This window comes from Gymnogyps californianus, chromosome Z, assembly GCF_018139145.2.
Source record: "Gymnogyps californianus isolate 813 chromosome Z, ASM1813914v2, whole genome shotgun sequence".
Lineage (NCBI taxonomy): Eukaryota > Metazoa > Chordata > Aves > Accipitriformes > Cathartidae > Gymnogyps > Gymnogyps californianus.
The window spans coordinates 69,992,991-70,005,569 of record NC_059500.1 but is presented as its reverse complement, the minus strand read 5'-3'; the positions used below and the strand labels follow the sequence as shown (position 1 = coordinate 70,005,569).

The 12,579-nt window shown below is 36.9% G+C and overlaps 1 protein-coding gene across 1 annotated transcript in view; it reads right to left on the bottom strand.

The window, feature by feature from the left end:
- Nucleotides 1-12,579, bottom strand: part of RICTOR (RPTOR independent companion of MTOR complex 2) — a 91,018-nt gene that overhangs the window by 7,970 nt on the left and 70,469 nt on the right. The window contains exons 27-34 of the mRNA XM_050912536.1: nt 11,979-12,066; nt 11,096-11,188; nt 10,101-10,207; nt 9,203-9,432; nt 7,380-8,409; nt 3,627-3,804; nt 2,285-2,369; nt 631-864 (exon numbers count right to left, since the gene is read on the bottom strand). Coding sequence (XP_050768493.1) covers nt 631-864; nt 2,285-2,369; nt 3,627-3,804; nt 7,380-8,409; nt 9,203-9,432; nt 10,101-10,207; nt 11,096-11,188; nt 11,979-12,066 — 2,045 coding nt within the window. The remainder of the gene's footprint in view (nt 1-630; nt 865-2,284; nt 2,370-3,626; nt 3,805-7,379; nt 8,410-9,202; nt 9,433-10,100; nt 10,208-11,095; nt 11,189-11,978; nt 12,067-12,579) is intronic.

Here is a 12,579-nt window from a genome sequence, read left to right as displayed (position 1 = left end):
TTGTACATCATCCCCCCTGCCAACAGTACTCTTTATGTGCTACTAGCTGAATGTGTAACACTGTTGTAAAGCGGTGAGGATTCCTACTAAGCATCAATTACTGGATTATCTTTTTATTACAGACATTGCAAAAAGGCACGTAACTGCAAGCTTAGGAGTTCAGGAAAAAATAATTCTGAATCTGATCTGAATCTCAAAATATGAAGGAAGATGACTAAAACCCAGAAATTACAGCTCAACTTCAACAAATTCCTCAGACTTCCTTTGTTTTGTTTTATGGTACAGACTTCCTTTGAAGTCAGACTTTTCATTAGTTTGACAGCAAGCATCAGTTTTCAAGACATGGATTTTAAGTACTAAATAAGATTTCAGATTTTGTATTTTGATAAGCTCTTAGAAATATTTAAAAACATGCAGGCACCTAGACATACTAACACCACAAGAAACAGTAAAGCTGGAAGTGACCACAGATGTACCATTGGTTGCACAGTGAGCTTATTACAGAGAATTAATTTCAAGGGCAATAGTCAGTAAGAAAAAAATCTTACGGATTAATCAATTTTAAAGATGAACATTTTTTTTTTTTTCCCCCATTCAGTTTTATCACACTTCCCCACAAGGAACACTAACCTGTACGACTATATGAAGAGTTCACTTTGTTGTTAGGCTGATAACCCAGTATTTGAATGCAGACACAGTAAAGGCAGTTCTCATCTGTGTGTTCCTGTAGCCCTGTATCCTCTGTATTTTCTAAAAACTGAGAGGCATCTGAACGGCTGGTATTCATTATTTCTGTGAGACTGATCTGCTGTCGGAGCATCTGAAAAGGGCTTTTGACAACATCACTTGCACCTGATGGAAGACCTGTAGATAAGCAATTAGACATCAGAAAAAAACAAAACCAAGCAACCAACATTATTTCAATTGATTTTCCCCTTTTAAGCCTTTTAAGGCTGGGGAGGGGGGTGTGTGTGTGTGTGTGTGTGTGTGTGTGTGAAGATCTAGAAACTTCTGAGTGGTTAAGCTCCCAAGATTGTTAGCATTCGGGAAACAGACATCACGTTTTAGTCCCGGCTTATCATATATAACAAAACATTGCAAAGGACAGAATTCAACCTCTAAATACACATACTGTACACACATACTGTAAGAAGATATGTGGTAAATCCTGACATTATATCAACATTAGTAATAAATAGTAATACCTATGTAACACTAATATGTTACCAGTTTTCGTAGTGTCAAACAAGATTAGTACAACAATACACCAGATGTTTAAATGACACATGCATCAGTGAACACAGAAACACAATTTAAAAAAGACCTGTAACTTAGTGCCTGTAATAGGAAGAAACTAGACTCAACAATGCAGAAACAAGCCAAAGACACTTTGGTGACATGCTCTTCCCTGCATGGGAAATACCAACAAATACAATTTTGAAGGAGAGTTACTTTACACTGAAACTTAGCAAACTACAGAAACAAACTTTCAGGAAAATCAGCTTTATCTACTACATTAACAACACAAAAGGGAAAAAAAAATATCAGTAAGGTGTGTCTATTTGGATGTTCAAAGTGCTTGTAATAAAGTTCCAGTTAACTAGGAGGCAAGACAACAGCTATCCTACACTACTTTAGGACCAGTTTCAATGCTGCTTTTTCAGTTGTCCTACTGAAAAGACACATACTGATGCCCTATAGATTTCTAACTACTCTGCAGTAAAAAGGAAGCGCATTCCAGAACAAGCCAGGCATTAAGGAGCACTTGCAATTCTCTTGTACCATGTCCCATCATCTCTGCTGATCAACTGTCATGGAAACATCACAGAAAGACAAAATTTACTTTCTGAAATAGACACCTAACACGTTTATTGGTTCCTGTAAATTTACGTGTAATCAAAGGGAAGTAAAAAAAATCTAACAGCTCAATAGGTGACATACATGTTTTATCTTAGCTTAAATTTTTTATTTTCTTTAATGCATTATCACTGCCAGTCTTTGATTAGCATTAGCTCATATTATAATCAAAGATATGTCGACTTTCCTCCTTCCTTTAGTAGAGCAGGACCAAGCTTATGTTGCTTTGAAGCAACACCACCTTATCTCAAACTAAATAAAACAGGGAATTAATGGTGTGCTATCCTGAATCCAGAACACAGCTCAAAACTTAACAGCTAAAAATAACCTTTTCTGTAAAGAAAAATCAACAAGTAAACCAACACCCCACCCCACCCAATGTACAAATAAACAACAGAAAGGTACAGGAGAGGAACAAAAACAGTACCTCCTGCATCAGGTGCAAAGACTCTAGCTCCACGGTCATCAAATGGAGGTGTGGTTTTCTTCTGGAAATACGGAGTTTCCTTTACCTGGAATATTCAAGTAAAAATTAAAATTAGCACAGGTGATACCATATACAAAGGAAAAATAGATTTTATGAGGAAATAAAATGTTGTCCATTTTTTACTTCAGGAAAAAGATCTAATTGGAGGAGGAAATTAAGAATGGGCTCTTGAGTACTAAAGAAAAGCCAATGAGAAAAACATACATTTGTGAATGAACATTTATGGAGCATGGCTTATGAACAGTCAGTGGTGACAGGCTGTAAGGAAACCAGTGACCCAGAAGTGGCTATTAATGATCTGTCCATGATCACTCTACACCACCGGAGATCTCAGGAGAGCAGTGCAAAAACACCCAGAAGATCTAAAATGTTGCCTGTAAGATGTTGTAGAGTCGAGACATGTCTCAACTCTTCAAAAAGACCTGAGAGAAGAAATGAGGCAACATAAAGATGCTACAAAGACCGTGAAGGAGAAGGAAAAAGGAGTCATTTCATAAAGGGCGAATAGAAGCAGGTATGATGGAAAATCTCACCTTTGCTGTAGCTTTAGTAATTTTTTGAGATTAGTAAGAAAGTAATTTAGGTTTGAAAGGCGAAGACTAAGAAAATTAAAGATAAGGAAGCCCACTGATTTACCTTTGACATAGACCATGTCCTGTTTTTGATAATTAAGTAACAGAATATTAAACCCTGTGATACATCAATTTGTTAGATGGGAATGTGTTTTAACCAAGTAGAAAGAGGAAGGCAATTGATAAGACTCTTAAAATAAACTGTTTTAACTTAAATATATTTATCTGTGAGGTTAAGTAAAGACAATATAATTTAATGCTATGATGATATATATATAAACTAATATTTAATCAAGATCATGGTAGCAGGAAGTGAACTGTGCGATTATGCACATCATTTATGGTTGACCAATGAACATATCAATTAGTTAATTTAGTCAAAGAGGTATTAACAAATGTCCACAGACTATACTAATTCTAGTATAAAAGCTAGCTGTCAACTAAAATTCTTATGACAGCATATTTATGCCACCATTGTTTAATGCTCTTAACTAGTCTGTGTCATTACTTGCCTAATACAAAACAGACTAGCGATTTTCTGTGAACAGGGTTAGAAAAGAAACTCTTGTTCTCCCAAATGCATTCCTTGAAAATACCACATCCATTTTTCCTCATTTCTCTCCATCTAATCTATTCTGGTGAAAATGCAACAGTTGACTACCTTTCAGTACAAAAATGCAAATGAACCCAATAAGTTGTCACATACATACCTGAAATATTTCATTGATATCCACTGGGAGAGCAAGGCCAATGTAATCATCAGAGCTACCATATGTAGCATTAGAAACCATGGAGCGAACAGAAGAGGAACGCTGAAGTGTGTTTTGGTTAATAGGACTTAATAAATCTTCTTTATCTAACGAAGCATAACTTAAAGCTTTCATGAACCTGTAACATTGAAATAATAAATCACAATCTCGGTAAATCTCTCATTCAGGCATGTTAAAAGTAAGAAGGACTGCTGACACAAAAACTAATCTCATCTTCCCATTGTAGAACCCAGAGCTTGTTACTCTGTCAAATTACAGCTATATGCTCATTGCTTTTTTCTGTCTCATTGTATTGCATGGTTTGGCAGTTGCTCGGGTAAAAATTTTTTCTTTGAAATTCCTGGGACAGGGACTTGAAAGATGTCAGGATGGAACTTCTTCTGCTTGAGGGGCTGCCAACCCTGCAAAACCACAAATTTTCTCCAACTTACCAGGCTTCAAAGATTTACAGCCCAGACACAGTCAGTAAAGATTTAGGCTTTTAAACTGCTAACTGCCTCATTTTGAAATGTACCTATACACTGAACATACCTACCCTGGATATTCTCAAACTCTGAGCTGAGCAGGCACATCCCTGCAAATGCAAAGCTTGAGTCTGCTAAGGTACCAGTGGTGCGCGCAAGGAACATTTTTTTCCTGTACTCTAAAGGTGCCACTCGTTCGGTCACCCAAGCATGGAGGAAGAATCTGCTCAATGTCAATGCACAAAGAACAAATTTGAACCTGCGCAGTGAGCAGAGCTGACTGTGACAAGCAGCCCGAGGAACAAAGAAAGAGATAGGTTGGAAAAATGAGACAGGACAGAGGAAGCAGGAGAAAAAAAGTCCTCAGTGCTGATCAAAGTCCTGATGGAAATTTCACATTTGGCCACCTGTCATTTTACTTCTCATTGAAGATAAAAACCTATAAATGTTTTCTGCTAATCAACCTATGTAGATGGTCTATATGCAGAGGATTAAAGATTCCTAGTAAAAAGAGACACACCTCAGGAACAGCAAATTTTTATTATATTACTGCAAATTATCATGCATTGCAAGGTAAAGTACAGTAAACATTTGATTTCTTGACTTCCAGCCTTAGAAATAATTTTCTATCATTTTTTGTTTTAGATAGGGATAAGACGACATTTTAATTGCCTAACAGGTTAACAGATTTATACTGAGATAAAACTAAATTACCAAGGTTTGACCATGTAAGGTTCAAGACATTATTATGCGATGGGAATGCACAGAACACAAATTATAGGATATCAATAGTTTTCTTACTACTAATTCTGACCAATGCTAATGACAGTAGCAGTGGACTTACAACAAAAGTCAAGCCATACTTCAAAAAGATGAGAGCACACATGGCCTCAAGTTGTGCCAGGGGAGGTTTAGATTGGATATTAGGAAAAATTTCTTCACTGAAAGGGTTATCAAGCATTGGAACAGGCTACCCAGGGAAGTGGCTGAGTCACCATCCCTGGAAGTATTTAAAAGACATGTAGATGTGGCACTTCGGGACATGGTTTAGTGGTGGACTTGGCAGTGCTAGGTTTATGGTTGGACTCAATGATGTTAAAGGTCTTTTCCATCTAAACGATTCTATGATTCTAAAACCCAAAAGAGTTACCAATTGCATTAGTTATTTCATAGTAAAGCATTCTACAACTACTCTCAACATAAAATTAAAGACAGAAGTATTAATCCTAAACATTTGTCCCTGCTTTTCCTGGAAAAGCTAACAGTTCTATCATTAGCAGTGATAAACACTGGTAAGTCTTCATGAAAGCATGTCTGCAGGTGATAGAGTGAGAGCCATGATCAAGATCTGAGACATGCACTTTTGGTTGGTCTTTAAAGACAAAGGTGGAAAATTTAGCCTCACAAAATAATTTATGCAAAGAAATAAGCTTTTCAACCTTTTCAATGAAAAGCACAACTAGAAACATCACAAAAATCAATTTACAGCTGCTAGTTGCTATGAACACATGAATTTGTCACTGAAGCACGCATCAAAGAAATTTTTCTGAAGACTAACAGAAAAATAGCCTTGGCAGACAGAAAGGACAGAATATTTCTTTCCAATTTATTACTTAAACAGCAGTTAAGGACAATATTTAGCTGGAAGCAGTTAACATACTCTGAAATTAAAAGGACCACAATTATTCAGTTCAGACACTCAGCTGTAACCAGTAAGAAACACATATACTAGTTAAATCAAAGTCTTTCCAATCAATTATATTAGTAACCAACACAATCTGACAATCTCTTGTAATATTACGCCTGCAATTTTTTAACCTTCTCAGAGATGCGAACACTCCAGTCATTTCAGTTCAATGTTAAACAGGTCAGCTCAAATCATTGAGCCTAACCACTGATAGAAGAGATCACGAACAGCGAAGCACCAGGAATACTGTATTACATTGCATGCAGAGTCTCACATGAAAGTACACAGCAGCAAGGCTGCTTGGCATATCAAGGGCATGACTGCAAGGAATGGTACAACATTACTACAGCCACAACAGAACCTGTACTGCCACTGAAATGACACTGATTTGCTCCTGCATTAGCACAGGAAGCCAGTGACAGAGCAAGGAACAGCACTTCCGATTTCCAGGATAGTGCAGCTTAGCTACTGAATCATCCTTAATTTAATCAGCACTCTCAGTCTAGTTCTAACTTACTTGAACAAAGGAAACAAAACTTATCTTTTACGGCATCTTTGCAGAATCATGTGAAAATATCAACAAATTGCTCTTAATCAGGACAAAAATGCATAGTAATAAAAAGGCACTAAATACACTCAACTGGTTATGTGGAGTGCAGTTCAGGGACTAGGCATTTGCTGCAGATGACTAATGTACTGGCAGCTTCTCCCCCTTCTCTCATCTGAGAGAGGACATTTAGGTAAGAACAGAGACAGAAAATGTCTTTTCCCTTTCAGTAGTAATGTGAAAATCCAATGCACTAGCTAAAAGATGATTTGAAAGGAAAAATTTGGTAAAGAGCTTTTAAAAGAAAGTTAAGCACTGACTGTAGCTGCCGGGAACACTGTCAATGTCATGAGCTAGACACCTTATGTAACTATCCAATTAGTCTTCAGAACATTTAATATCACTCAAAAATAAAGAGGTGACACTGCCGTCTAAAAATAAATGCTATGAGTAAAATCTTTGCTCTGTTGCAGCTAAGAAGCCAAACTGACATTCGTATCAGTGGTACCAGTATCTCATCACTGGCCTCAATGCCACAGTGAACACGAATATAGCATATTGGCAGGAGTCCCTGTCCTAAAACCTCACCAAGTGACATCGAGAAAATTCTCTTCTGAAATATAGCTCTAACTACATGGGTAATTTTGTGTGATTGCAACTTTGGTAATGTTAGCAGTGTAATTGCATTTAAATATTAAAAAAGTTAAACAGGAAGCAAATGTGATAAAAGGAAACATTTTCCTTTGTCACTACCAGCATTAAAGGGGCTGAGCACAGCTATGAAAGCTGGGCTTCTCTGACAGCACTTCTAAAGTTGAGAATTCTCATTCTATTATATTATTCTCCTAATATCAATACTGCTTTCAGTGAAGTTATGAATCATCCTGCAATAACTGTCACTTTTAGGTGAAGCTGGAAAAAATATTAGAGATACTTTTTTATTTAATTGCTCTTACAGCTTTGAAGTTACAAATGAGCACATAATAATCTCTTACCGGCTTGGGGTTAGCCGAGAATCCAGGCTGCCAGACTTCATGGTAATAGTGTCAGTGAACAGCACGTCCTTTGCTGGAGATGCTAGGGCTTCCGAGTGAGACAGTGAAGGATGCATCCTCTGCTGTTGTAAGCGTTTTAGTGTAGCATAGCCAAAGGCATCTCGAGAACTTGTGTAGCTAAAGTTATAGTCAGCAAGACTTTTTATTGTAGCAAGAGAAGGAGCTTTAAGAGACTGGGCTCTTCGGGGAAGTGTATGAGAAGACCCTGGTGGTACCAGGGATACAGAGTTGGACTTTGAGAGAGGCAGGTGGTTAGACTGTGGTGTTGAACAGTGACTTGGTTTAACTGTTTTTGTGCTTACCACAGTACTCAAACTTCCACAGTCAGTATCTACATTTGTAGTGTCCACACCTACAGTCTCCCTTGAAGGGCTAGAGCTCATGGAGCTTATGCCACTTGTTGTGGTATCTGTATTAAAACTTAAGCTACGACTCTTGAAATGTGTTTGTGTAGTACCGTCTCCTATTAGCCTTTCTCTGCTTGTGTTCTCCCGGTGAATTTCATTTCCAAGACCTTTTGGCAGCTTCAGATCATTTTCTCCAATACTTGGGGTACTATCAGTATCTTCCATGTGCTTACTTCCAACAAAAGAAGTTTCTAATCGTAAAGTCTGGATTTTAGGAACTCTGAAAACAGGGTTGAATTCTTCCCCAGTAGGAAAGTCTATGCTACTGGAAGGTTCTGTTACTGTACGATTTCGCCTCAGGCCCGATTTACTGTCAGATGATGTCAGCTTTCCTCCTTTTGGATCACTGCTACTTCTATGTTTTTTATTAGGCAGAGTAAGAGAGTTTAGAATGCGATTTTTCACAAGTCTACTAGAAGAAAAAAAAGGAAAGGGACTACGGTCTTTGTCCTTTGAAGGTCCAGGTCTGTCATAAAATATTTGTTCTGCATCTTCAGTAATATCTAGGAAGAACGTACTAGTGGAAGTACTGCCAAAACGGTCATCCTCCATGATGAACATACCTGAAAATATATGAGACTTTGTCACTGAAATTGGACGTTTCTTCAAAGTGTGTAAACTATGTTGCAAAAAACTAAGCAATTCTATAGAAGCCAAAGTGGGAGATCATGCAATTCACTGCAATTTTAATTCAACATTTTTTCTGCAGAATTTATTAGTGTAAATTAAGTATCTTGAGGAGTACCTGAGCTGAAGGTCTCATTGCCTCAAAAGAAAAGCCACACTATCTTATTTCAGTGCAAATATCCAGCTACTAGGATTACAACTGATGCGCTCCTTTAATGATATCTAAATATGGTATATTTCTGGATTTAAATTCCAAATATCCATAGCAAAATTAAAATCTATTAGATACTCAAAATATACAAGAATTTAAATACAGCAATACTCTGTGTGTGTGTATATACACACAGAATATACGTATTTATATTCTAGTATATTCCTTTGAGGACAACCAAGTAAATGTATCTTCATACCGAAGCATGGAAATTTCTGCAGGATATTACAGCAAGCTGCCATGACTTGACATAAAAACTAGTAACTTACCCTGATGTTAAAGTTTCTTACTTCTACACCAAATGTAAACCTAAGACACTGTTCTCTTCCCTCTCACTTGTCTACATCTCTCTGAATGCATATAACTGTCTTCTTGCTTGCACTCTTCTTTCTTGCAGTAACACCTTTACATCATTTGCCTGAACCTCATCCTGCCAAAAGGCTGGTGAGAACACCAAAATGCTGTTTTATGGTGGGTTTGGGTTTTTTTTCCCCCTTTATTTTGTTGTTGTTACTTACTTGAAGGAGCAGATTCGCTTTCACTGTTATGCCTAGAACTGGTGGACTCAGAGTTCAAGCTAAGAGTGCTGGGTATAGAAGAAAGTTCATTGCAGAGCTGCTCCATGTCATCAGGGACCACTGGCCAAGGCTGTCTACGACTGTGTCTCACTGCATCCCAGTTGTGATGCTTCAAAATGTCACATCCTTGTTTAGTTTTGGCTACTAGACCAAGCACGTAGACACAGGTTCTGTATTTAATGTATATATAGAGAAAAGAGCAACAATAATAGCATCTAATTTAACTAAACTTATTTCTCTTTTGAAAGGAAACAGTTTCAAAACAATTCAGCAGAAACGTCACAAAACTGCCAAGTAGCTTTTTGTTTATTTTTATTTGTAAGTCAATGGAACCTTAAGAAATGCACTAAAATATCTGAGAACAATACACTATTCAAAAATAAAAACTAACTATTACAAAAGCCTGATTACATAAAGTAGAAAAGTACCCTTTTTTAAAAAAATAAAGGACAAACATCAATGTAGTAGCAATATTAGGCAAAAGACCATCTATTTATGCTTTTAAAGATTCAAAAAAGATATTGAATAAAAATGATGGAATAATAAATTGATTCCAACAGAGATATAAGTAGCAAATATTTTAATTCTTTTTTAAAAAAGGAGAAAAGTAGTATGTATCTTTTTTCATAGGTTTCATTTGTTTACTGCATGTTCTTTCAGACTTCCTATACAATTCTGCGATTGTATAGCACTGAGATTGATACTAGGTCATCAATGATCTTTAATAATTGATTTCCAAGTAAGTGCAAAACTATATTCATGTAAATTAGGTAAGGCTATTTGAAAACTTATGGCAACTACCATCTGTAAATTTTATGTATAAATCAGATACACATACCCTCTAACAGAGAGAACCTCACAATGTTGAGCAAGTGCCATTATATCAGGAATTACATTCTCCTCTTGAAGCAAGTTAAGACCCCAATTTGATGATCCAATATTGCCCTGGAATAAAAGTTTGTCAAGTAAGTTTTGATTTTGATGTGATCTGCAGTACTATCAGTGTGAAGCTTTCGACATTTGTTTGTTGGTAGTACTGTTTCAAGCCACATCTTCTCAAAGCAATTAGAGATTTGAGCACTCTTTTTGGCATTTCCTAGTCGTGCAAATCCAAAAAAGGACTTGGCACACTATGTATAATACCTAAAACTGCTGACAGTTAACTACTATGTATTCTTCATTCTACCAATTCTACTACAGCCAGCAGTATGATCTTGGTTTACTCATTTTACTTTCCTCTTACACAGGCATTTTATTACATACCTACAATATCTTCCAGTAATAGTCACCTTGGACAAATGTTCCAAAATAAACTTTCGGTAAGACAAGAATGCAGCAGACGAACAGTTGAGGTGGCAAAGCAAATTTAGAAGTGTAGCTTGGATAGGCACAGACACTAGGTTTTTGCCTATCCCAAGTACCAGGGGTGTCACGACCATATATATTCACATGCATCAACAGTGGCAGCCACCTTTCTTCCAGAAACACTGAGTTTTGGACCACCACAATAAATACATTAAAGCCAGACCACAGCAACCTGTAACTACTGGTTCCATACTAATATTGTTGCTACATGCAGCAATCTGTTCTTTTTATTTGTTAAAAAAGAAAAGACAAAGTGACTATTAAAAAACTCCGAAGAAAAAAGGTGCAGTGAACCATTTTCAACTGGAAGTCCAGTTAGGGTACAGAATGCCAACTTGGAAAAATCACACACATTTTATGACAAAAACCCTAATTAATGATTTTATGAGATTTTGCTTAGTTATTTCAGAATCAAGAGCCATAACAGAACTCAAACAACTGCAAAGAGTTTGTAAATCTATTACTAACCAAGGCCCAAAGGGCTGCTTTCAGTTGCTTAATTCCTTCCCATTTATCCAGCATTGGGGAACGAACAGTGTAACTTAGATCTGTAACAATACTCTGAAGGAGAAAAACAGAAGAGAAAAATAACCTCAGTTGAAAATGAAAAGGAGACCTCAGTCAAACAGGTTCTCTTGCATTTTTAATAAAAGGTAAAGCACTAATTTAAAGTATGCACCCTAAAATGAACGATGGTAGTTCTGGAATAATAAGCATAAATTAACAGCTATGGTAATGCAAGTAGAAAATTTTAACATAACCACTGATTGCATCAAGTTAATTCAGATTTTATGAAGATAACAGACTAATCAGACTAACACACTGCAATATATAAGCTTTCTCTTGAACTCCTCAACTATCATATTCAATTCATTACATCATCTTGCAAACCCACATTAAAAGTGAATTCATTTAAGCAACTATGAACTGGCTTAAAGTTTGTTTTCTTAGCTTTTCAGGATATTAGAAAGAAGATTTATTCCCCCATCTCCACTTTTTTGTATGCATGAAAGGATAGGCACAGTTTTACTTGTCAATATACAATTCACTCACATACAGACTGAAAAATTATTTCTATTAGTGAGTTGCTTTGCATTCTAAGATTTTGCTAGCCATTTTAAGAAAAATGTTGCAAGGTATTTCTCTGATATTTCAGTGTCAGGAAGGAATTTTACAAGAGACTAGATGGCAAAGACTATCTTCACAACTTTTTGGCCCCATCTAACTTAAGACTTTCATAATCAACTTATTTTGCAATGCCTGTTTAAATGCGATCTCTTTTAAAACATATTTTAAAAGTGTTACAGTACTCTCTAAAATCTTTCAAGTTATAAACAGTTATTATCCTCACCTGAGACTCCAATAAATGGCAGCCTGTTTTATGGTGCACCAGTTGGCCATAAAGGTGAACTGGCAGGTAGACGTGTGGTCGCTGTAATCTGGCAGAAAGAGAAATAACATGCTTTCCCAGCAACTCTGACATTTTCTTTTAAAATAAATTACACTGCAGTGTAATGCAATGAGTTATCCTTGATTTTTTTCAGACAAAGAGGATTCTTTTGGAGAATTTAGAATAGACTATTTCAGTTGGAAGGGACCTACAATGATCATCTAGTCCAACTGCCTGACCACTTCAGGGCTGACCAAAAGTTAAAGCATGTTGTTAAGGGCATTGTTCAAATGCCTCTTAAACACTGACAGCCTTGGGGCATCAACCACCTCTCGAGGAAGCCTGTTCCAGTGTTTGACCACCCTCTCGGTAAAGAAATGCTTCCTAATGTCCAGTCTAAACCTCCCCTGACGCAGCTTTGAACCATTCCCACATGTCCTGTCACTGGATACCAGGGAGAAGAGACCAGTACCTCCCTCTCCACCTCCCCTCCTCAGGAAGCTGTAGAGAGCAATGAGGTCGCCCCTTAGCCTCCTCTTCTCCAAGATGGACAAGCCCAAAG